The sequence below is a fragment of the Pseudorasbora parva genome, chromosome 10 (genome assembly GCF_024679245.1).
Source record: "Pseudorasbora parva isolate DD20220531a chromosome 10, ASM2467924v1, whole genome shotgun sequence".
Lineage (NCBI taxonomy): Eukaryota > Metazoa > Chordata > Actinopteri > Cypriniformes > Gobionidae > Pseudorasbora > Pseudorasbora parva.
In genome coordinates this window covers 3877506-3903217 of record NC_090181.1, presented here as the reverse complement: position 1 = coordinate 3903217, position 25712 = coordinate 3877506, and the positions used below count along the sequence as shown (strand labels likewise).

General features: G+C 37.6%; 1 protein-coding gene across 4 annotated transcripts in view; it reads left to right on the top strand.

The window, feature by feature from the left end:
- The first annotated feature begins 245 nt into the window (after nt 1-245).
- Nucleotides 246-25712, top strand: part of ptpn21 (protein tyrosine phosphatase non-receptor type 21) — a 51563-nt gene continuing 26096 nt past the window's right edge. For 2 of the 4 annotated variants that reach the window (XM_067454900.1, XM_067454899.1), the window contains exons 1-12: nt 246-401; nt 1870-2155; nt 6404-6573; nt 6654-6751; nt 15273-15340; nt 15441-15511; nt 18589-18676; nt 20292-20380; nt 20948-21035; nt 21473-21552; nt 22446-22553; nt 25623-25683. In XM_067454900.1, coding sequence (XP_067311001.1) covers nt 1976-2155; nt 6404-6573; nt 6654-6751; nt 15273-15340; nt 15441-15511; nt 18589-18676; nt 20292-20380; nt 20948-21035; nt 21473-21552; nt 22446-22553; nt 25623-25683 — 1101 coding nt within the window. In that variant the 5' untranslated portion in view covers nt 246-401; nt 1870-1975. The remainder of the gene's footprint in view (nt 402-1869; nt 2156-6403; nt 6574-6653; nt 6752-15272; nt 15341-15440; nt 15512-18588; nt 18677-20291; nt 20381-20947; nt 21036-21472; nt 21553-22445; nt 22554-25622; nt 25684-25712) is intronic. The other 2 variants (XM_067454902.1, XM_067454901.1) reach the window with 1 other exon arrangement.

Genomic DNA, 25712 nt, shown 5'->3' with positions numbered 1-25712 from the left:
AGGCGCAGCACTATTGTTCAATTGATTAATCTTATCTCAATCTTCAATCGAACTCTGACCACATATTGCCTCTCCAAAAAAAATCTAAAATTAATTTCTACCTGTTCCCCATCAAAATCAGTTCTCGTGGATGTGTTGAAACAGGAAAAAAAGCGCACAAACTCCATGGTTGTGCAAGAAAATAGAGCCGCGGATGATTATGATCCCGCTCACCTTTCCTCTGGTATTCCGAGCGGATGTGACGCAGCAGCAGGAGTGTGACCCGAGGAACCTCAAACATGCGTCAATCCCGAAAAAATAAACTCCACCTAATGTCGGATTATTATGGAAAATCGTAATTAATACTCCAAAAACTACCCATGCTATAATTTAAGGATATAATAGCTCAGATAATCCAGCAGGTAAGCGGCAAAGAGCCGTTAAAACTATCCATTTTCACAGTTGTTAGCAGTGTTAGCCTGCGCGCGCTCTTAAAACTTATAATTCACGCTAAAACTCAAAATATCTCAATAAATCACAAGCATTTGGACGTTTAAATGTGTGTTTGAGCACTTTGACGTCTTATTTAATGAAGTGTACGAGTCCTGTTTGGTTGCGTGCGGTTTTGCGGTCACTTGTTGCTCCAAAAGTTAGTCAGACATTTTTGGTGTTTGTTTATATTTCGTAAATGCTGGAAAAACTAGGATAAAGAGCGTCAAATTACTTATATAAAGTAAAGTGCTTATTTGGGGGTTTAAATGGCCTGTAAAAGCCTAAATCACGCTGTGTTGATGTTTTGTTTATGCTGTTTTTGCGTTTTTGTCATAACTTATAGATAACGTTATTACAATTATTCACTATACTATGGTCTGTTTATAACAAATAGGTTATTTTATTAATAACATAATAATTCTAAATATTATGAATGTATATTTGCATAACAGTGCATATGTATATAGTGTTAAATTGGCTTGTGAAATGAATAATTTATTTAAATGCTCTGATTATACTGTGAACTTATTGGTTCATAAATATATTATGAATTATGTTATTGATCTCTATTTAGAGTTCAGTTTTTAGGAGCAGACGGATTACTGTATGACAGCTTGTGCATGTTTCATATCTTGCTTCTAAAATAGGTTTTAATAAATGCTTTATGACTATAGTGGTTCTCAGCTGGTTTTGCTTCAAGAAACAGATTTTTAAATCTCACAAAAATGTCCATAAAATTTACATGTGTATGTATGTATAGAGGTGTGTGTGTGTGTGTATGTGTGTGTGTGTGTATTAGGGCTGTCAAAAGTTTGTTTACATATGTAATAATAATAAAAATACATTTTATTTGTAATGCACAGATTTAAATCAACCAATCAACAACAAAAATGTGGACTGTGTATAATTATTTTTATATATAAATACACACACATTCATTTATATATAAAATAAATATTTGTATTTACGTTGTAATATTTATATAATTTATATTAAAATATATATTACACAATACACAGGACACACATTTATTATGTAAACATGAACATCCAGTTTGGATGCGAAGAAGCAATTTGACAGCACTATTTTGTGTGTGTGTGTGTGTGTGTGTGTGTGTGTGTGTGTGTGTGTGTGTGTATATATATATATATATATCTTCGCATCCAAACTGAATGTTCATATATATATAATACAATTAAAAACAGCAGGGTGCAAAGTCAAACAATGAAGCGTTTTGTCAAATTTGAGAACCCTCTTTTACTATCCTATCTTAGTTGCATTTTATTATTTGCACTGTGTTTTGCCTTTTATCCGTGCCCCACCGCTGAGCAGATAAATACTGCTATCGCTCTGAGCGGTCATTGCTAATCTGTTTTGCTGTGGTTTGTCTTTATCCAGGGACTCATGTGTTTGTCTTGTGGAGCCCTGTATAATCCAGCACCTCTCCATGGATTAAGCGCAGAGAAAAGCTGAATCAAATCATTCTGCTCGAGGAAGGTTCAACATGCCCCTTCCGTTCGGATTAAAGCTCAAGAGAACCAGAAGATACACTGTGTCCAGCAAAAGCTGCCTGGTCACCCGCATACAGCTGCTCAACGGCGAGTATGTGGAGTTCACGCTTTCGGTGGAGAGCACGGGCCAGGAATGCCTGGAGGCGGTTGCGCAGAGACTCGAGTTACGCGAGGTAGGCTGGCCGTCCACCGGCTACTAAGACTTGGTTTAATCTGGTCGAAATCACCTTAAGACACCATGGGCGTATGTTTATTTTAGCTTGCTGGTGCCGTCTGGAGTCTAGGCTATTCTAGGACTGCAACCAAAATGCTGTCAAACACCCTAAATGCACGTGTGCCAGGAATTAAGCTTGGACTGAGTGCACTTCGTTTGTTTGCAAGTCTGAATGTTTACCTTGCCAAAGTCAGATTGTCATATCTAGCTATAGATCGCCACATCTATAATCGCATGCGATTTCACTTGTTTAACTTTAGTTAGTGTGTAATGTCGCTGCTTGAGCATAAACAGTATCTGCAAAGTTACAGTGCTGAAAGTTCAATGCAAACGGAGATATTGTCTTTTAAAGTTAAGTTTAAAGTCAATGCTTCAACTGAGCATCGCCAACACATGAGTATATACTGTGGCTTTTTTGTATTTACTAGCCTAAAGTTCACTAGCACAGTGATTTAATAAAAATTGCTTTTTGCAAATTATGATATTTGCGTATATAATTGACAAAATATCATGTCCAGTTCAGCATCAAAATTGTGTATGAATACATAAAGGTAAACTGTATATTTTAGGTGCTGCCATTTAATTTCAGATTTGGTAACATTTTACAATAAGGTTGCATTTGTTAACATTATTTAAAATGAACCAACAATGAAAAATATTTCTTTATGGAGCACTTTTATGATGGATTGATTGATGTGCTTTTTTTGGGCTACAAAATCTGGCACCATTCACTGCCATTATAAAGCTTAAAAGAGTCCAGGATATTTTTTTAATATAGCTCCGATTGTGTTTGGCTTAAAAAGTTGGGTGAGTAAATTATGAGAATTTTTATTTTTTGGTGAACTTTAATGTTAGTAAATACATTCAATAATACCATTAACTAATGCAACCTTATTGTAAAGTCTTACACCCATTTTAAGCATCTTTAGTTATATTTGCAGATCAATTTTAGTCCTGTGCTTTGATATGAATGATTAAAAGTAGAAATATTGCATGCATGTAGTTTGTGACTTAATATGAGTCATAAAAACTGCATAATGATTATATGGAGTTGAGTAATGTGGGAAAACATGTTGTTCTGAATGAATTATAGCTTCATCACACTGCTTGACGTGTGTGAGTAATTCAATCCGCTTGTTTGGATTTTGCAAGTTTGATTTTAAAGCAGAATTAATTATAAACGCTTGTTTTAGGCTTTTAATTTGACATATGTCTTTTTTTGTTCCTCAAGATTCCTCAGTATTTTGCGTTAAAATGTGTATGATTGCATGAGATGTGTAAAGTGTGGGAAAAAAAGTGTTAAGTGTGGAAAACATCATAAACGTCATAAAAATAGAATTTACTGTATACTGTAAGTCAATTTTCTGATTCAAAGCAGGTCAGTACACTTAAATCAAATCATGACATAGACGAGTGTCTGCGAATATTAAGCTGCAAAAAGACTATTTAAATATGAATCCTGCGTGTCTGTGTGTAAATGAATGCAGCAGAAGCGCATTTTCGTTTAAAGGGGTGGTAGCATGCGATTTCACTTGTTTAACTTTAGTTAGTGTGTAATGTCGCTGCTTGAGCATAAACAGTATCTGCAAAGTTACAGTGCTGAAAGTTCAATGCAAACGGAGATATTGTCTTTTAAAGTTATGGCAGTTTATTGCCTACATAAACTTGGACTACAACGAGCTTCTTCCTGGGTTGGTGACATCATAAACCCTTGCTAGTCTTCGCAGATGTGACTTCTGCCCGTAATGGGAAGGGATGTGGCGTTTCCATGACAACCTGTGCTTGGCACTTCAGCCAATAAAAATACAGGAAACTACATTTGGCCATCTAACCGATCTAAGACCATTGCGTTTGTCGGAGGGATGGGCTTCATAGAAGCAGGAAGCAAATGATCCGTTCAAAGGACAGCGGAGACAGCGGTGTGGAATAAAGGTCGAATAGAAGAAAAATACAGCGTAAAAAACAAAACAAAAAAAGAAGCATTAAGACATGTTATACTGTGCCCCATAAACACAACCAAGCCTAGAAAATAAACATGGAACCACCCCTTTAACACTCACACACACACGCACACAGAAGCACGCGTCGCTCACTGTTTTTTCAGCCTCTGCCGTCTCACTATATGAAGACATGAGCTGCACGAACTTCATCTCCAAAGCCGCTCTGAGAGTCACTTCACCAGAATTTTACGGTTTAATTTGAGAAAAACTATCATCATCATCATACAAACACACAAAAAACATCAAAGGTCTTTACAGCAACCTGTCAAAAGAAAAGTTTTGTTTATCTTGAAATTGTGACAGAAATACATCACTGTTGTACAGTCGCATTTAGCCTTGTCTCAATGTAATAATAATACTAACACTCATAAAAATAATACTCATAATTTAATAAGGAATTAAATTAGGAATAATCATAATTTTTCTTCCATGTTTTAATTTTAAAAGTAAAGCTCTGTTGTGCAACACTTTGTTTGACAAAACGTTTAATTTTTATATAATTAAAAGATACATTCTAATAAATAATTTTTTATCCCTACATTTGATTGAAAAATTCTAATACTCAACACAAAATGTCTGGGGGGAAAAATCATAGAAAAATAAATGAATTGTTGGGTTTTTATTCAATGAATTAGACTTTTTTTAAATTTATTATTAAAATGCTATCAACCCATTAAAATTGAATCCAGGAAACTTAAAACAGAAAATAATTAACCAAAATATTACAGTAATTTTTTGGTAAAAAATAAAAAATGGAATTTGAGGGGGGATTGGGTGGGAAACGTATGTCACAGGACCCTACGTAAGTCATTTTTGTTAAACTTTTAATAAATTGTTGTAAATTGTGTAAGTTTCATAATCGCATGTTTTGATTACTAAAATGTTATTTAATCATTAAAATGGAGTCCAAAAAAAAAAAACTTCCAGAATTTTTTTTGTGGAAAAAAATGGAATTTGGTAAAAAAATCAAACAGATTTGATAGAGCCCTAAAAGTGAAATTTTATGTCACTGTTTCTTTTTATTCAGTTTAATTACCATTCAATCTTTAGTGGATTATAGTCCTGTGCTTTAATATAAATTTTTGAATGTAAACATTGTTCATGCATGTAGTTTAGGACTTAATAAGAGTCTGCAGTAAAACACTGCAGGAATAGTTTTTGGAGTGTGATTAGCATTAAATAATTGGAAAAATGTCTTAGCATATAAATTTGACAAGTCTCAATTTGCTTATCATCAGTATTTTGTTATTTTATGTTTATGCATAAGGTAATGTGTATGTGCTAGATTTTTTCCCCCCTTGTTTTAATCACTGTTTAGCTATTTTTGCAGAACAGTGACCACGCTCCTGTGTGACATGAACCTAAAAGTATAAATATTCAATGCATGTAGTATTTCAATTAGTTTGAGCTTATAAAAACTGCCTGTTCAATTAAAGGGAATTGTATAAATAGTTTAGGATGTCACACCACAGGGAAATGCGTTCAAATATCCATTCCCAAACCAGTTTCTTTGATTTTGAGAGTCGTCTTAAGTCGGGTGCACACTGTACGATTTTGGCCACGATTTGGCCGTCTGGGACAAATTTAGCAAATCTTAAAAGATTCCTCAGATCCTAGGCTAAAATCTGACGACTTTGGTCGTTAGTTTGACATGTTCACCGGCAGCCGATTAATGAGCGCTGCGATCAAATTAGACCTCAGACGAAATTCTGGCAGTGTCAGAAGATTTGGCACACAATCCTGCAGTGTGACTTCTCCTACGACGACAGTCAAATATCTCCGTTTTTCAAGACAAACTGTGACCAAAACGAGTACTAGAGATTTCTTTGTAGCCAGCATTTCAGTCCCGCATGTAATGCAGCTCACTGTCACTGAACGCGTCATTCATTGATGATATAAAACTCCGGGTGAGTTTTCTTGCGCGCGTCCGTTTTTAACGCGCCTTAACTATCGTGCAGTCTGACATTAATGACAACTGAGATCTTACAGTGTGACATGGCGATCATGTTCGTACAGTCTGACAAGGGACATTCGCAAAGGATTTTGAAAAATCGCACAGTGTGCAGGACCCATTAGTCAAAGCTCTGCGAGTATGTCCAGTCTTCACCTCCAGAAAAACTATTTTGGAGTTAAGCGCATGAATGTCCGCCGGCCTGTTGTTTCTCATGAGTGAAAGAGCAATCAGTGAAATTCTGTTCATTCCCCAGATAACGTACTTCAGCCTCTGGTACTGCAACAAACAAAACCAGCAGAGATGGATTGATTTGGAGAAGCCGCTGAAGAAACAGCTTGACAAGTACGGGCTGGAGCCGACCGTTTACTTTGGGGTGGTGTTCTACGTGTCCACTGTCACCCAGTTACAACAAGAGATAACCAGGTTAAGGACAGGAATATGTCTGAAAGTAATCACATCAGTGCTGTTAAAACGCTTTTACTCACTTCCTGTTTTCCACACAGATACCAGTATTATCTCCAGCTGAAGAAAGACATTCTGGAGGGGAAGATCCCATGCTCCATTGAGCAAGCCATCCATTTGGCCAGCTTGGCTGTGCAAGGTATTTTTCTCTGATATTATGTTTGGCATTTCAGGTATTTGAACATACTGAGATATCAGAATTGATGCCGGTCTAATGCGTCACTGCCCCCGTTTTCAGATGATTTACTTATCGTTAATCTTTTTGTGTGGGGCATTTGTAATATTAATATTCTCTTCGTTCTGTTCAGTGGGGCTTTAAAGGAGTAGTTCACTGAAAAATGAAATCCTTTACTTAAACTCGTGTCAGTGAAAAGTTAAATGAGGTCGAGTTTGGAATAGGTAAGATTTATTAATGTTGCATTTATTTAATCAAAACTACAGTAAAAACAATATTAAAATTTAAAATGCCTATTTTCTATGTGAATATATATAGTAAATGTTAAATTATTCCTGTGATCAAAGCTGAATTTATCATTATTACTCCAGTCTTCAGTCACATGATCCTTCAGAAATCATTCCAATATGATGATTTGCTGCTCAATTATTTAATTATTTAATAATAGTTGTTATCAGGGCTTGGCATTAACACCCGCCAAACGCGTGTGTATTTCAGATATGGTGTAAAGTCTCTCTCTCTCTCTCTCTCTCTCTCTCTCTCTCTCTCTCTCTCTCTCTCTCTCTCTCTATGCCTCTCTCTCTCTATGCCTCTCTCTCTCTATGCCTCTCTCTCTCTCTCTCTCTCTCTCTCTCTCTCTCTCTATGCCTCTCTCTATGCCTCTCTCTCTCTCTCTCTCTCTCTCTCTCTCTCTCTCTCTCTCTCTCTCTCTCTCTCTCTCTCTCTCTCTCTCTCTCTCTCTCTCTCTCTCTCTCTCTCTCTCTCTATGCAACCCGCCTCCCCTCACTCGCTCGCTTCATTTGCTCCAGATGAATATTGTTGCTTAGAGTTTCGCCTTAGAATTGCACATATTGTGCATAATTTTTACTCATTCCTGCAGATTTTGTACTCGAATGTGCACACGCAAAACCGCCTGTCAGCACTAAATTGAGTCTTTTTCTGCTGCTTATTGCGCTTAAACTGTCCAATAAACACCAAATGATGTAAAAATGCTGGTCTTAGTGAGTATTCACGTAAACACAGTATGTTCTGTTTTAAGTGAGCATAAAGAGAAAGAAAATGCATGTGTAATGGATCTGTGTGTCAGTCTTAAAGTGACAGCAGCCTAATATTACAAATTAGGGCTGGGCGATATGACGAAATATATCGTCTGGACGATAGAAAATGTCAAGATGCACCTCACGCCACGGCATGCCCATGCACGCTGCAATACATAAACAAACATGGAGGAAGACGGCAGTAGACGCGGTTCAGACCAGGGTAATTCTCAGAGTAATTATGCCAGAGTGGTGGCATAGCGCTCAAAACAAACTCCAGACACAGATGCTGCAACAGGCTTTTACGCGTGGCACACCATATAGCCATATATTGAAATATTTTAATGGCAGGTGTAGGGATGGCGAAAACTAAACATTTTCTTGACCGACCACCGAGCCTCATTAGCCGGTTGAAACCGGTTAACCGATTAGTTTAAAATATGCTGCGCTATTTGAAATAACAGCCGCGAGCCGCGAGCCGCGCCCTCTCTCACACACACACACACACACACACACACACACACACACACACACACAAACACACACACACACACACACACACACACAAGCACTGTCCTAGCGCTGCCGCCTCCCTTCCACTCACGTCACTTTTTTAAATCCCCCACAGCGCGAAACACGAGTCCCGCAAACGCGCCGCCGAGGAGCTTGTTTGTAATCGGAGGACAAATGGCTCCTTAGTTTCGAAATGGTTTGGGCAAGGTGATCGTGTTGAAAAAGGCCTTTGTCTAGCGTTATGAGCTCATTTGAAACATTGCCGCGGCTCATTTAAGAAAATGACAGCTCCGAAGAGACACCGCTTTAGTTCGAGGTAGTGCTAACAATAATAAAGAAAGACGATCAACACCTTATGTGTTACCACTGAAATGTAGATATTTCCAAATGTAAGCCAAACCCAAAAGCTGTGACCTCGCGTCAAATGTTTTTATTGGTTTATTAAGTACAAACAGGCGAGTTATGAAAAATTGAGTGTGAGGGATTTGTTCACTTCACACAAAAAGATTTTGGAATGAGACTGCTAACTGTAGTAACGTTTAGTTCACTGTCTATAATAGACTAATTTAGAGATCTGTTTTTTTTTTAACCGACAACTTTGATCGGTTAACGTTGATACGGTCAACCATCGGTCAAACGGTCATCGGTTAACATCCCTAGGCAGGTGTTAACTTTACCAACAGTCTTGCTTGAAAAAAAGGTTCTAAATAAAATAAAAATGTAGTCCATACTACCTTTATTTGTTTTGTGTATCATTTCAAACTGCATGTCCACATTGCAATTTTGTATAGACTATTCATAAACTGAATTAACAGAAAAATTGCTATATTGTTATGTATATCGTTATCGGGATATCAAATGAGCTATATCGGGATATGAAATTTTGGCCATATCGCCCAGCCCTATTACAAATATCAATATGGCAGTTTTCCCCATGTTATCAATGTCAAAATTGAGGCCAGTGAAAATGCTGAGTAGCTAGTAAATTTGGAAAACCACTAATGAGTAGGGATGCACCGAATGTTCGGCAACCGAAATAAGTAAAAAGGCCGAATCATTTTTGCCGAACAATGACGTTTTTAATGACGCGATCAAATAGTAACCCGCGTAGAGTGAGAGGCGCGTGCTTTATGCAGCAAACATGTCAGCAGTGTGGAAGCACTGTTTAGTGCTGCATCTCATGTACTCGATGAGAAGAGGAACCGACTTTCATGTGAGAAAGCAGAGAAGCTACTTTTCATAAAGAAGAACCTGCCACTTTTCCTGAAGAAGTAGGCTTATGTCTAGGACAGTTATTTATTTGTTGTGGGTTAATCCACATTTTTTGCACTATTCAATGCACGTTTGTTGTTGTAGACATATAGAGTTACATTCTTCAGCAGTCATTTGTAGGCCTAACATAGGCTATTCAAGAAGGGGGGCTTCAAAGATGGCCAAATAAAAATATATATTTTTATTTGACTAATTATTTATTTTAAGTTATGTTGTGCTTAGTTTGTATAATATCTGCTGGAAATGTTAAAAAAATGTTCAGTGTTAAATAAATATTTAGAAATTGTATTTTTGTTATTTGATTTATTTCTCTGAAAAGCAACACAAAATAGTAAAAAGCAAATTTTACTATTTAATTATTGTAACGGTAAAAAAAATTGCCAAATAAATGGAAAAAATGCGAAACACCGCGTTCGGTATTCGGGCCTTCGGCCAAGCATTTCATTATTATTCGGTTTCGGCTTCGGCCAAGAATCCCTACTAATGAGCAAAAAAGTTAGTCAAGCCCTGATTATTAATATCAATATTGAAAACTGTTTTTGCTGCTTAGTATAACTGATATTTTTCTGGATTCCTTGAATGAATAGAAGTTCAATGAACAGCATGTGGAATCTTTATAACATAAATGCCTTTACCAGGGGCGAGGCTACATAAGGGCCAGGGTGGCACTGGCCCACTCAGATTGACGGCTGGCCCACCCAATCAGAACAGACAAAAAAAACAAAACAAAAATTGGGATAGCAGAAAATAATATGCCTATGTGACAACACAAATCACTTAAACACGTACAAAAAGTTTCATTAAAAAATAGGGCTGTCAAATATGTTAATAACGCGTTCATTTTAACAGCACTAAATTTATTAACGCAGCGCGCATTTTCTGTTTGATCCGTGGCATAGGCCGTGAGAGCAGTCAAAAGCAAAGGATGCAGCAGCAAACATTAATAGGGAAAGAAAAGGGTTGACATTAATATTCTAAACCAAAAGTGCAGTTATTGCCTACATAAGCTACCACATAAGCTACCACATTTTTTGTTTAACTTTTATTAGACTTCAGAAAGAAAAGTGCGTTTTTTTCACTGAGCACATTCTCTGCAGACGGAGCGCGATGCACTGCAGCTCACTCTCGCTCATGTCTGAGGTAAATCATTAACACCATCACCGCTTACAGTACACCTGTTTTATTGAACTAAATACAGTACAATCGGCTAAAACGAATGCACAGGTTACTTTCCTGAACAAGTGCGCTCCCGAGTCGTCCGTGTTCTTCACACTGTCCACGTGAATCACGGCCCAGTTCGGCGCGCACACGCAAAATACCGGCAGTTCAATAGGGAGCGCGCGTCTCTTAAAGGGGCCGCACTATATTCCTACTCGTGTAATATGGACCTCCTCCGGGTATGGTGTGGTTCTGGTGCGCTCACTGGTACACATTACCAATTTTTCATACGAACTTTGCCCTGCTCTGAATTAAACTGCCAGTGTAAAAACTCCCTTTATATTCTTAAAATGAGAGAAATCACTGCTTACTCTTAATTTTTAAGTTTAGGCTTAAGAGACATGAACAATTTCTTAAATAAACATCTATGACCTTTGATACGTCTAATCTTCATGCTGTATTGATTATTATTGAATAAGTATGGTTTCACTAATAATAAATGTACATTTGCATAAAGCATGCATATTTGTCTATACTCATGTTGATTAGAGTATTAAAAACTTAATTTTAGATTTACAATTGCTAAAAATGTGCGATTAAATTGCGATTAATCGCGAGTTAGCTCATGACAATCATGCGATTAATAGCGATTAAATATTTTAATCGATTGACAGCCCTATTAAAAAATAATTACTGTAGAGCGAAAACATTTTCATTAGGGGTGCACCGATCCGACTTTTTCAGTCCCGATACCGATACCGATGCCTGGGCTTTGTGTATCTGTCGATACCCGATACCGATCCGATACTATTGTTAAATTAATAATAAAATGTATACCTTCCTTGAAGAGACTAAAGGCACCAGACTTTACTAAATAAAGATAATAAGACAAAATAACAGATGTATGCAAAGTGTTGAATTCTTATTTATTTAAAAAACAATTGTGCATTCAAATCTAAAATATAATTTAGGGCTCGACATTAAGCATGCTCATGTCTCTCCTTCGGATAAGTAAAATGGTCATTCACTTGTCGTGCTTGTCCGGGAAAAAAGTTAGATTTGTGTGTGTGTGTGTGTGTGTGTGTGTGTGTGTGTGTGTGTGTGTGTGTGTGTGTGTAAATATAACTTATTCTGAAGCAATGTTCTCAGTGTTCAATCAGCTTTGACACATTTTAAATCTGCATATTAGTGATATTTTACCTTTAAGGGCATTTTCCCCTAATCTTATTAAATATAAGCTATGCTTCAGGTTTTATTTTATATTCTTAAATTTGATCTATACATTAAATTGAAATAAGACACTATAGGGATGTTACCAATCAAATTAAATTATGTACCCAGAAAAATTACTACTGCATTAAATGATGTTATGAGATTTGTATTTTTGAATAAACAAAATAAATGTTGAAAAATATAAGAAACTAAACCACCAGTATAGGTGAGTCTTAATGAGTGAGTCATTGAGTCATTAATTCAAATGATTCATTCAAACAACTGATTCCTTTAAGAATGAGACAGTCGTTTACGAACAGGTTATTGAATCTTTGATTCAACCACTGAATCATTCCGAACACGTGAGATGTGTTTTGGTTCTGCTTTTTGGAACTTTGTTGCTTGGAATCTTTGTTTGGAACTATTTTCGCAGCTGAAATAGAACAAAAAGACTCAATATTGCATCTAAAATGTAAGTAACTAATGTTAATGATTGTTTATAGAGCTGTCATAGGAAATCAGTGACATTTTCAATCGTGATGGTATTCAGGGAAATAGCACATTTGGTTGTGTGAAATTGTTTAACTGTATCATATGTTATAAAGATAAAAACGTAACATTTTTAATGTTTACCGCAATTACTATGTGTGAGTGGCGCTTTTTTGATTTCTCCTCAAGATGCGCGAGCGTCAACAGCGCGTTGTTACCGTCAGTTCATTACATTAGCATTATCCACTATCAATCACCACTTACACTAAATTAATTCTGTGCATCCTGCAAAGTTAGCTGCTAGTTTTACTGAGCTGCAGGAATGCAGCGTGCTCCTTAACATGGTGTTTCTGGATTAAATTGGTAGTATTATTGCCAACAGATGAAGTAGTTGGCGTGGCAAGCATAAAATATCTCTACACATCCGACTCTCTGGCTCGCTCCATGTTGCTTCGAGCACGCGACACACGTGAAGCTGACGAATGACGTAGGGTTCTGCTGCGAATAAAAAAACACCTGGATCGGCCTGTGGATCTGTTCACTTTTCCGATCCCCGATCCAGCTTTGTCGTCAGTATCGCGGCCGATATCCGATCCTAATATCGGATCGGTGCACCCCTAATTTTCATATAACTGACTTATTGCAACAGCCAATCAATAAGCTTAGTAGTAATGTTTAGCCAATCGCGTATTGTTGAGGGGATGGGAAGATGAGTTTACGTCTGCTAGTGAAATAAACTTTTAACACAGGCCACGGTGCATAACACGAGACGAAATTCTCACAGGTTAAGCTGCAAATACATGTTTGACAACAGTTATACTGAGTTGCATTAGTTGACAAGAACTGGTTATTCCATTTTAAAATTAACCTAATTACTGAACACTGATGTCTTGTTAGTGGTCATATAGCAGCACAATATCTATATTTGTCTTCCTTGCAATAGGCTTTGTAGCTGCTTGTTATAAATTAATTTTGTATATATGAATTATATGAATTTGTTGGCAAAAAATAAATCATATATAGCTTATATTTACTGTCAAGTGATTTTGTCCCATATTGTTAAATTTGTGTAATTTGAGACTGGTCATTGAGGTCCACCCTATTCCACCAAGGTCCACTCAGTTAAAAATTTCTGGCCTCGCCACTGGCCTTTACTCTCACTTTTGATCAATTTAATATGTCCTTGCTGAATTAAAATGATTAACTTGATGTTGCAAGAGAACTTTTGCTTTAACATTCTTAAGATAACTCTTGGCCAGTGTCTGGTTCACAGGTCCAGATACTCCATCATGAAGGTTTGGTTTTATATTACTAAAGGCTGTAAGTCTAGAAAATCAGAGCATCATTTATCAAGCGGTGCTGTCAGGCTCGAGCCGCCCGGCTTTAGCATTGACCCAACACAAGAATCTCGTACGCTGAGAGATCTGACATCTCTGCTGTTAACATAGGAACTGACATCACTCACTGTCACAACCAGAAAAAATCACGCCCTGGCTGTATTAACACTGTCAAAAGGCCTTTGTCTTCACTTAGTATGTGTCATTTTGATGAGGCCAGGAATTATTTTTGTGCCCCAGCAGTGCTGTGTAAGAAGGCTTCACGCGATGGTGACTCTTCGGATTGTCAGCATAGCTGTGAACATTTCTAACGGGCTGATTAGACATGCTGTTAATGTTGAGCTACTACAGTTACAAGGGCTAAATCGATTCCCTTCATAACAAAACGTCTCTCAGCTTTTCTAAATTTAGCTGTGCTAGTGCCCTGAATGTTTGTAGATGATTTTGCAATAGTGTCAGCTCACATTTTGCATTTTAAAATTAGCATCTAACTCATAACTAGCTCATGCATCTTCATTAATAAGATAAAACAAAATAATAATTAAAAAAAATGCACTAACTTCTGATACTGTCACATATCGCTATTACTAGATTTTATTTTATTTTAGTATTTTAATGGAATAGGATTTTATTATAGTTAATTTTTTTATAAATTTTTCATTTAAATACAATTTGTATTAATTTTTATACATTTTGTTTTTATCTTTTCTGTTTGAATTTTAAAGTTAGTAATTTAGTTTTTTATGTCTATAGTTTTATTTCAGTTTTAGTTATTTTATTACATCAAGTTAAACTAAATGAAAATGAGACAAAAACGTAAGAGCTTTTATTTATTTATTTATTTAAATGTTTTTTATTCCAAGTAACAAACATGCTATAATAATCCAGCATAATGTACATCTAGTTCCCTTTTTTATCTAAAATATTAATATTAATTTGTTAATATTAAAGAATCACTGTCATGTTTACATAAAATCTTTTAATTAAAAAATGTATTAATCGCTTACTAAATGGTTTTAGAGATTTGTTTTTAATAAGTATTAAACTCATAACATCTTCAGATAATGGTAATGATATTTTTGTATCGTGATTTTGAATTAATTTAAGGTTAGCGACTTTATTATTATAAAATAAAAAGTTAGAAAATAAATGATAGCTTTCACTTTCAGTTAAAGTGAAAACAAGAAATGTTGCCATGGCATCTAGACAAAATAAATACAATTTTAATAAGGGAAGGAAATATGTAAAATAATATTTAATATATAATATTTTATATCAGTTTCAGTTAGTTTAACAAAAAATATTTTTAGTTTTAGTTGACTATAATAACCCTGGATAATGTATATCTAGTAGACTTTTTAACTAAAATATAATTTTATTGATATTAAAGAATCAGCATCATGTTTACGGTATTGCTGGAGGCTTATTAAATCTAACACTAAACATAATTTTGTCTTTTGCTTCCAGCTGACCTCGGAGACTTCAATCGATATGACTCCCAGGAATTTCTTCAGAAAATTGTGCTTTTTCCAATGGTGAGTAATAATTAAATATTTCACTCTCTATTCCCGGTTTTTAAAATGGCAGGATATTTCATAAGCTCATTCATCCTCTCTGTTTCTTCTCTGTTCTCAGCCATGGATACAGGACGAGAGGGTTGTGGAGGAGGCCACTCAAAAAGTCACGATGCTCTATCAAAACTATAGGTGAGAGGCTGTAGTCATCTGCAAAATGTGCTTATTTTCCCATTAGGAAAAGACTGAGATAATTTGCAGTGAGGAGGCTTCATGATTATCAGATGTGTTCAGATGGTACTTGTTAGAGGCTTTCAAAGGCAGCTGTCAAACGCCTGACATGACTTATGACTAGACTCTCTGCTTTGAACTCTGAGCACCATAAATGTTCTTGGCTTTCCTGCAAAAGGTTTGTGATACCAGCAGCCATATCACCCTGTAGCCCAAGACTGGTTTCCCACTGAAGCTAAGCAGGGCTGAGCCTTGCCAGTACCTGGATGGGAGACCAACTGGGAAAACCAGCTGCTGGTAGAGGTGTTAGTGAGGCCAGCAGGGGGTGCTCACCCTGTGGTCTGTGTGGGTCCTAACACCCCAGTATAGTGATGGGGACACTACACTGTCAAAGAGCACTGTTTTTTGGATGAGACGTTAAACCGAGGTCCCGACTCTGTGGTCGTTAAAAATCCCAGGATGTCCTTCGATGAAGAGTACGGGTGTAACCCCGGCATCCTGGCCAAATTTGTCCACTGGCCCCTGTCCATCATGGCCTCCTAATCATCCCCATATCCTGATTGGCTTCATCACTCGGTCTCTTCTCCACCATAAGCTGGTGTGTGGTGGGCGTTCTGGCGCAATATGGCTGCCGTCGCATCATCCAGGTGGTGCTGCACATTGGTGGTGGTTGTGCAGGAGATTCCCCCCTGCTATGTAAAGTGCTTTGAGTGCCTAGAAAAGCGCTATATAAATGTAACATTATTATTATTATTATTAATTATTTGTTTCGAAAGATCCTTCAGAGTAGATTTGCATGTGTTCGACACACGTTAGGGCTGGGACATCAGGTATAACATTATGACCACTGACAGATAGGTGAATTGAATTACACTGATTATCTCCATCATAGCACCTGTTAGTGGCTGTGATTATATTAGGCAGAAAGTGAACATTTTGTCCTGAAAGTTGATGTGTTAGAAGCAGGAAAAATGGGGAAGTGTAAGGATTTTGGCAAGGGACAACTTGTGACGGCTAGACGACTGGGTCAGAGCATCTCCAAAACTGCAGCTCTTGTGGGCTGTTCCCGGTCTGCAGTGGTCAGTATCTATCAAAAGTGCTCCAAGGAAGGAACAGTGGAGAACCGGCCACAGAGTCATGGGCGGCCAAGGCTCATTGATGCACGTGGGGAGCGAAGGCTGGCCCGTGTGGTCCGATCAAACAGACGAGCTACTGGAGCTCAAACTGCTCCAGAAGTTAATGCTGGTTCTGATAGAAAGGTGTCAGAATACACAGAGCATCTCAGTTTGTTGCGTATGGGGCGGCATAGCCGCTGACCAGTCAGGGAGCCCATGCTGACCCCTGACCCCGCCGAAAGCACCAACTGTGGGACGTGAGCATCGAAACTGGACCACGGAGCAATGGCAGAAGGTGGCCTGGTCTTGATGAATCAAGTTTTATTTTACATCACGTGGATGGCCGGGTGTGTGTGTGTGTGTGGCTTACCTGGGGAACACACGGCCCCAGGATGCACTATGGGAAGAAGGCGAGCCGGCGGAGGCAGTGTGATGCTTTGGCCAATGTTCTGCTGGGAAACCTTGGGTCCTCCATCCATGTGGATGTTACTTTGACACGCTCCACCTACCTAAGCATTGCTGAGACCATGTTCAGCCTTTCATGGAAACGGTATTCTGGTGGCTGTGGCTCTTCCAGCAGGATAATGCTCCTGACACAAAGCACAAATGCTTCAGGAATGGTTTGAGGAGCACAACAACGAGTTTGAGGCGTTGACTCGGCCTCTCAATTCCCCAGATCTCAATCCAATCGAGCATCTGTGGGATGAGCTGAACAAACAAGTCCGATCCACGGAGGCTTCACCTCGCAACTTACAGGACTTAAAAGATCTGCTGCTATCATCTTGGTGGTAATGCCTGATCGTTATTTGTTGAAATGTTTGCCACATTTTGATGCAGATATAAAATAAATTAGCGTTCTGAATTATGATTATCTTATGCACTTTTTATTTTGCCATTATTCCCTTAGTTTGTGAGTCTTTAAATTAGATTCACAATCCTTTAAGAGCATTACAAAATAAGTTTTAATTAGGGGTGTCAAGCAATTGCATTTTTTAAATCTAATCAATTGCATATGTACTGATTTATTAATCGCACGTCACGATTTCTCAGCCAAATTTAAAGTTGTTGTTGTGGTAAATGAGAAAAGCATCAGATAGACATGACAAAAAGTAGCTTTTGATTGAGAAATTGTATTTGATGGAACCAAATTTATTACACAAGCCTTTAGGCTTCAACAGCCATGTTTTTTTTTTTTTCAGAAGCTTCTTCTAAATTGATGTTAAGATATACGTACAGACAGTTTATTGCAGACCAACGATTATATAAATAATCCCATGGTATTAAAATGGTAGTTATCCCAAAAAAGAAAATTGTCATCATTTACTCACACTCATTTAATTTCAAACCTGTATGACTTTCTTTCATCTGAGCAACATAAAAGAAGATAATTTGGACATTTTTTTGTTTTTTTTTGTTTTTGTTCATACAATGGAAGTCAATGGTAACCAAAACATATTGGTTACCAACATTCTTCAAAAGGGCTGGTTCATTCAGGAATGAAGTGATGTCTCTCTTTATGAATGGGACATTGAATCATTGGTTCACCTGATTTGTTTAAAATGCAATTTCATTCAAAACACTGACACAACAGTTCTGCTCTGCCTTAATAGGTAATATTTTCGTTGAGCAAAACAGACAATATTCGGTCTAAAATATAACACATTATGAACTTCTTATTTATTGACCTGTTACATAAAATCAATATCACATATATATTTGTGCTATTTGGGACAAAAATGGCATGTCATGCAGCTGAAATATCTTTTAGTGAGTCTTGGAAGAAATGTACGTAAGCATTGCGATCCTCTGACGTTGTTTGTTTGTGTTATGCACAATAAGAATGAGGAAGAGACTGATAATAGCGATCAGATGACAGGCGTATTGTGTGAGCTGATGAGTGTGTCTGTGTGTGTTGTTTCCCAGAGGTCTGTCTGCACCAGAGGCGGAGCTACTCTACATGCAGGCGGTGGAGAAGATGGAGGGGTATGGTGAGGAGAGTGTCCAAGCCAAGGTAAATTGGCAAATAAGAGCACACATTTCTTTTGTGCAATTCAAAACCATGCACAGGAATAGTTGAAATATTCAGTTTACCTCATAATAGATTCCCTTGACACTTTTTGTATTATGCAGTACAAAAGTTGTCAAAACAAGAGATATAAAAGGGGCAGATGGATTACCGTAGTGCACAACATTAATGCATACACTTTAAAGGACAATTCACCCAATAATGAAAATTGTTATCATTTACTCACCTTCATGTCGTTCTAAACCTGTGAGACTTTTCATCTTCAAAACAAATGAAGATCTTTTTAAAGCGTCATGAAACCACCTGTTTCAGCAGCTTCAGTTCACAAACAAATTAAAAATGCTATAAAAGTGGGCGTGGTTAACCTGCAGAATGGAGGGGGATTAGGGGAGACTGACTGACAATACAGCAATGGCTTCTGATTCAGAGTTTTATTTCACTTTCAGTAAAAGCATCAATAACACATGCATAAAGTACATATCCTGTACCAGCTATCTTTTTTTTTGTTGCAATAATTGATAGCTGGCACAGGATATGTACTTTATCCATTTGTGTCATTTGCATGCCATTCGTATGTTCTCTGCATAAATAATATATGCAAACACGCTGTTGCTTCATTGATAACTTTTGAGGATAATTTTGCAGCGCTTTGAGCTTTGATTAGCCTAGAAATCTAGACGCACCCTAGCGGCAGCAAATCTAATTTGCCGCGAGTGTCGTCTAGCAACTCTCAATACACTTCTGAGCTGTAAACGCCAAACTCTGGTCGGGCCAATCACATCGTGTATAGAGTCGGTGGGCGGGGCTTAACATAATGACGGCCGACTTGCGTTTTCTGCTTCTAGTAAACACAGAAACTGGCGAACGGCGGTCTTTCGAATCAGCTTTGACCGCGACTCTGGAAGACTTGGAGTTATGCTTTTCTCTGAGAAAAGATCCAAGAATGGCACTGAAGTCATTCTAAAGAAGGGAAGATGTGTTCAGAGTTTTGCCGGCCGGCGAGAGTTTAATCTGTTAACTAGCTCCGCTTTACCTTCATTGCTCTGGTTGGTTGTAGCGCTATCCTATCGCGTGCAGAGGGAGTTTGACAGGCAACCGTTTATCCCGCCCCTCAGATTGAGCTGTCAATGGTGAGTTTCCAGACCAAACATCTTGATGTGGGTCTGGCTTGTCAGGCTACCGTTTGATTGGTTAATGGACCATAAATAGTGGTTACATAGACTGGGTAAACCCAGCCTGATCTGCCGGCCGATTTGATTTTGCCCTGCAACTCAGTCTGGAAACCTGTGCATTTATTTCTACGGCTTCTGTTACACTTCTGCGGAAGCCAATCACAGACTGGCTTATCCACCTGGCACGCTATTGGCGGGTTTAACAGAATGGCGGATAGATAAGCGATGGGTCAGTGCCTGTTGATCACGCCTTTTGTTGTCTGATTGGTTGAAGGACTATCTAATTGCATAACAAACCTCACTGATTCTTGCGAAACGTGCTGCGAAACACGAAGGTTTTTCTTCACATAAAATTGGAGATAAATTGCATTGACTACAAAAAAAAAACAATATTTGCTGTTCTTGTTTCCCTCCGTGTGTCTGAACAGGACAGCCAGAGCACAGATGTGATTATCGGCTCTTGTCTGGATGGGATTTTTGTCAAGCACAAAAATGGGAAAGCACCTCTTCTGTTTCGGTATGTGTGCATATATCTTAAATGCATTTTTTGCATTCATGCATTAGGGCTGTGAATATATAGAATATTTGGGATGCATTTATGATGATTAGCAATCTTACATTGTATGTTGCAGTCATTTTATTGCTCTTTTTGTTTTGCTGGCACTAGTTAAGTTTAAGGAAATCTGTGCATGGCATTTTTAGTAAAAAATATTATGTAGTTAAATATTGCTGTTGATTACAATGTTTTATATTGCTGCATATAAATAAATGAGTAAATGTAGTGATAATGTAGTGAAACAAAGTGTGCAAAACATTATTTTATTACTGTAACTATATTTATTTCTGTATTTTACTACTTTTTTATTGACATCAACAACTGCTGTTTGAAATCTTAGTTTCTCTTATTGAAGAACAAATCACCCCCTTTCAGAGCAAAAATAAATGAATATAGAGATGTATATCAGATGTTGTTCAAAGGCTGTCTTCCAAAGGCTGTTCAGCCGTGTCTTGTTTTTAGGCTGTGTCATGGGTTTGACAGGATTGCTGTCATGTGTCTGACTCAAGCTGTTCATTGTTTCTGCAGGTGGAATGACATTAATAACATGACTCATAATAAGTCCTTCTTTGCCCTGGAGCTCGCCAACAAAGAAGACACAATCCAGTTCCAGACGGTAAGACTCTAGGCTGTCGCCACTCCTCCTCATCTTAGATAGTTCAGATGCTTTTCTTTGCCTGAAATAACTGCAAGACTTAATTAAGCTGGAGTTATGCGAAAGTCTTAAAATAAAGGTTCTTTATTGGCATCCATTAAGAACCTTTAGCATCCATGGAACCTTTTAAATGCTTTACAATTTTAAAGTGTTCTTAACAGTAAGAAAAAACGGTTATTTTAATAATGGTTCTTTGGGTCAGTTCTACACAAACCCTTTTTTTTTGCTAACTTTATTTTTAAGAGTAAAGAAAAATACACCCATGTGTATGTCCATTCATATTAATCAATAGACCTGTAGCTGGCCTCTGAGGAACGTCACTCATTTAGGCCCTGATACACACGATTCAATGTTCTACCCTGACTTGATTAAGTAAAAATGTTCTGGCTCTATTTCAGGAGGACATGGAGACGTCCAAATACGTGTGCAGAATGTGGCTGGCGCGACACAAGTATTACAAAATTAACAACAGCAGTTTGTAAGTTTATTAGTGTTTTCTGTGGTGTGTTTGTTAGTGTTTAGGATGCACTGATTTTGGCCAATGCGATTTAAACTGAAAACATAGGCTGATATAGATACCGCTTCATTCCTCTAAAAAAACTCTTCATTCCTCTTTTTTGTTGACTAAATACTCAGTCATTACTAGATTGGATCTGTTGGTTGGATGTGAAACAGGACTACATTATAGGCAAAATAAAACGTAATAATTTAGGAAGTCATTTAAATAATACACATTATCATTGAGAAGTTCAGGGTTGGTGAGATTATTTAATGTTTTTGAAAGTCTCTTCTCCTCACCAAGGTGGCATTTACTTGATAAAAAATATATATAAAAATAAAATATTCAGTGTCACATGATCCTTCAGAAATCATTCCAAAATGATGATCTGCCGCTCAAGGCACAAAAAATAAATGAAGATATAAACACTGTCTTTTAGACACTGTCAAATGCCACAATATTTTATAAATATTTAACTTTGCAATATTTTTGCATCATAGTGATGCTGCAATGCAATAGTATTTTACAGTTCAATATTAAAAATGCGGGCGATAATTTTTATGAAAATTAAAAAAAGAATGCCAAAAAGCAAATGTTTTAAAAAGAAGTCTCTTCTGCTCACCAAGGCTGCATTTAATGGATCAAAAATACAATAAAAACTGTGAAATATTATTGCAATTACTGCATTACTCCAGTCTTGAGTGTCACATGATCCTTTAGAAATCCTGATTTGCTGCTCAAGAAACATTTATGATTAATAATCAATGTTGAAAAACATTTTTTTGGCTGCCCAATCAGTGCATCTGTAGTTTTGTGTGTGTGTCTCTCTCTCTCTATCGGTGGCTTCACCGCTGTCCGTTTACTGTCTCCAGAGAGCTGTCTGATGGCCCAAACTCTGAGGGCTCCCAGAGGTCCATTCTCTCTCTTTCATTTCCTCGCTTTCCAACCCTCTCACGTCCCTCTGTGCCTGCTGACAAGGGGTGAGCACGACTGCATGAGGGCGCGTTACTGCATTACTGCTCCGAGCCTTCTCGTGGGCTACAGAGTGACGGGAACTTCCTGATAACTGTCTACTTTAATTTTCATTTAAATCAAAATTAATTATAGACACTAACCCCTGATTTCACAGACAAGGCTTAAAATAGTCCCAGACTAAAAAGCATAATTGAGCTGAAACAACTTGCACTAACATGTCTTTAATATGTCAGTATCGTTATTTTATCTCAAGATGCACACCAGTAATGTTTTTTTTACAAAGGCATGTTTATAAAAGCTATTTAGATTGACCTAATTGAACTAAGGCCTAATTCTGGCTTAATCTAAGCCCTGTCTGTAAAACCAGGCCTAAATCAAATACTACAATATTTTATATTTAAAGGGTTAGTTCACCCAAAAATGAAAAATCTGTCATTATTTATTTACCCTCATGCCATTCCAGACCCGTAAGACCGCTGTTCATCTTTAGACACAGATGAAGATATTTATGTTGAAATCCGATGGCTCAGAAAAGCCTCCATTGAATATCTTTTCCTCTCTCAAGACCCATAAAAGGCACTAAAGACGTCGTTACAAAGCCCATCTCACTACAGCGGTTCTACAATCATTTTATGAAGCTACGAGAATAGTTTTTGTGCACAAAAAACAACTAAATAACGACTTGTATAGTGATGGCCGATTTCAAAACACTGCGTCCTGAAGCTTCATAGCTTAATGAATCAGTGTATCGAAATCAGCGGTTCGGATCATCAAAGTCACGGGATTTCTGCAGTTTGGCAATTTAACATGCGATCCGAACTGCTGATTCGATACACTGATTCATTAAGCTACCAAGCTTCAGGAAGCAGTGTTTTGAAATCGGCGATCACAATATAAGTCGTTATTTATGTTTTTTTGCACACAAAAACTATTCTCATCGCTTCTATAAAATGATTGTAGAACCCTTGTAGTGAGATGGGGTTTTTTTACGACGTCTTTAGTGCCTTTTATGGGTCTTGAGAGAGGAAATTATATTGTTGCCAATCTGATTTCAACAAAAATATCTTCATTTGTGTTTCGAAGATGAACGGAGGTCTTATGGGTCTGGAACAGCATGAGAGGGATAATGACAGAATTTTTTGGTGAACTAACCCTTTAACTCTGCAATATGTTTGCATTACTGCATCATAGTGATGCTGTAATGTAAAAATATTGCACAGGTAAATATTGAAAATCTGTGTAAAATATATTCAGTTGTCATTAGGGCTGGGATAAACGATTATTTTTTAAACGATTAATCTAGCGATTATTTTTTCGATGCATCGATTAATCTAACGATTCATTTTTCCTGTCCGATTCGGTTACGATTCGATTCGATTACCGATTATCTCCCCATTAATTGCCTAATAGCAATTTATACATGCTGATTTAATTATCTGAATAAAAAAAATAAATTCCTTAACATTTCAATATATGTTAATTGCTCTTAAAATTCCAAAGTAAGACTATACAAGAGCAATGCATTCAATAAAAACTTGAAAACATAAAGTAGGCTACACACACACACACACACACACACACACACACACACACACACACACACACACACACACACACAAATAAATAAGTATTAACCTACAACAAAGAAACACATTATACGATTTTTCTATGTATGCAACTCAGCCTACAGGCTATGCCCATCGATTAAATATCAACAAGTTGGTTAATCAAATCCCGGGACACACTGCAAGCGTGAGAGTCTCGGCTGAGTGGCGTGTCCGTTTTTGTTTCGGCTCACATGTTAACAGGTTGGAGTTTGCACACTGCCTGTGACGCGCGGAAAACGCGTGCATGCTGGAAATAGAAGAGCGCCTATTTTTCACGTGTGTTGGGAGCGTCTCCAGGCAAAATAGAATAGGAAAAGATGTTTATATATCATTTTGACACGAATACATATTATTAAATTACATTTTCATGTTTGAAAGTCTGTAGGTTTACATAAATGCAGATATAGGCCTAATTGTAATAATAAAAAACGTCAATTATCGATTTTGAAATATTGCAACTGTCAATACAGAACGAAATATTCTGTAGCCTATTTTGCCGTCAATACCATAGATATGTGCTACTCCCGACGTTTTCTTTGCTGTATCAGTAGGCTATTTATGTTTAACATTAGGAATAGGGCTTCCCTCCGCATCAATAGCAGCAGCAGCGCCGCGTCAGACACGCTTCTAGTGTGCAAAGGCAGAGAAAACGCCACGCAGCCCCGTGGCTGATCCGCAACAGAAACGCCACGCGCATCCGCGGCATATGACAGTGAAAAAAAGTTACATGTAGAGTGCATAATGGGCGCCAATATTCCGTTTAAAACCGGAATAGTCCTGGGATGAAACTGCTCACTTAGAGGATGGATACCCTCGGTCACATCAGCGCGATTAGACATTGAACATTTTAAATTTAAAACAGCTTATTATGTAGGTAACGTGGCCAATGTGTCCGATGCTTTCACTTGATGCAAACGTTTGTTTTTGTGATTAAAATACATCAAATATTACCAAAACATCTGTCTTCCTGTGTGCAGAAATTTGTTTATGTAGCCGTGACAACAAAACGCGTGCGCGCATCCCTGTGATGCTCCGTGCGCACCGCGCGCCAAACCCATAGACTGTGGCCAACCCGCAAGCCTTGCACTTCTGAAGGTCTGAGGAGCCACTCCTGTTGCTACCATAGATATACATAATAAATAATATACTTAATTACATAATATACTTTATTATGTATATCTATGGTTGCTACTACTCTCCGGCGCCGCCATGTTTATTTTGAGTCTGACGAATCGACGCGCATATTTTGCGTCGACGTATTTTTTGCGTCGACGTCATCGATGACGTCGACGCGTTGTCCCAGCCCTAGTTGTCATGAATATATCACAATGCAAATTCAGTGCAAAACCTAAACCATTGCTTTTGTACAATACTTGAACCGCTGTTCATGTGAGGAATGCAACTTTGAACATTATTACTCCCTGGTTTATTTCAACTGGTCTTTTGTTGTCTTGTGTTTTATTACAGACAAACCCAGCCCGCTCCTGTAAACCCAGTGAGGCGACGGTCCTCTACGAGAATGTCTCTGGTCAGCATTATACCAGTTATTCATGAACT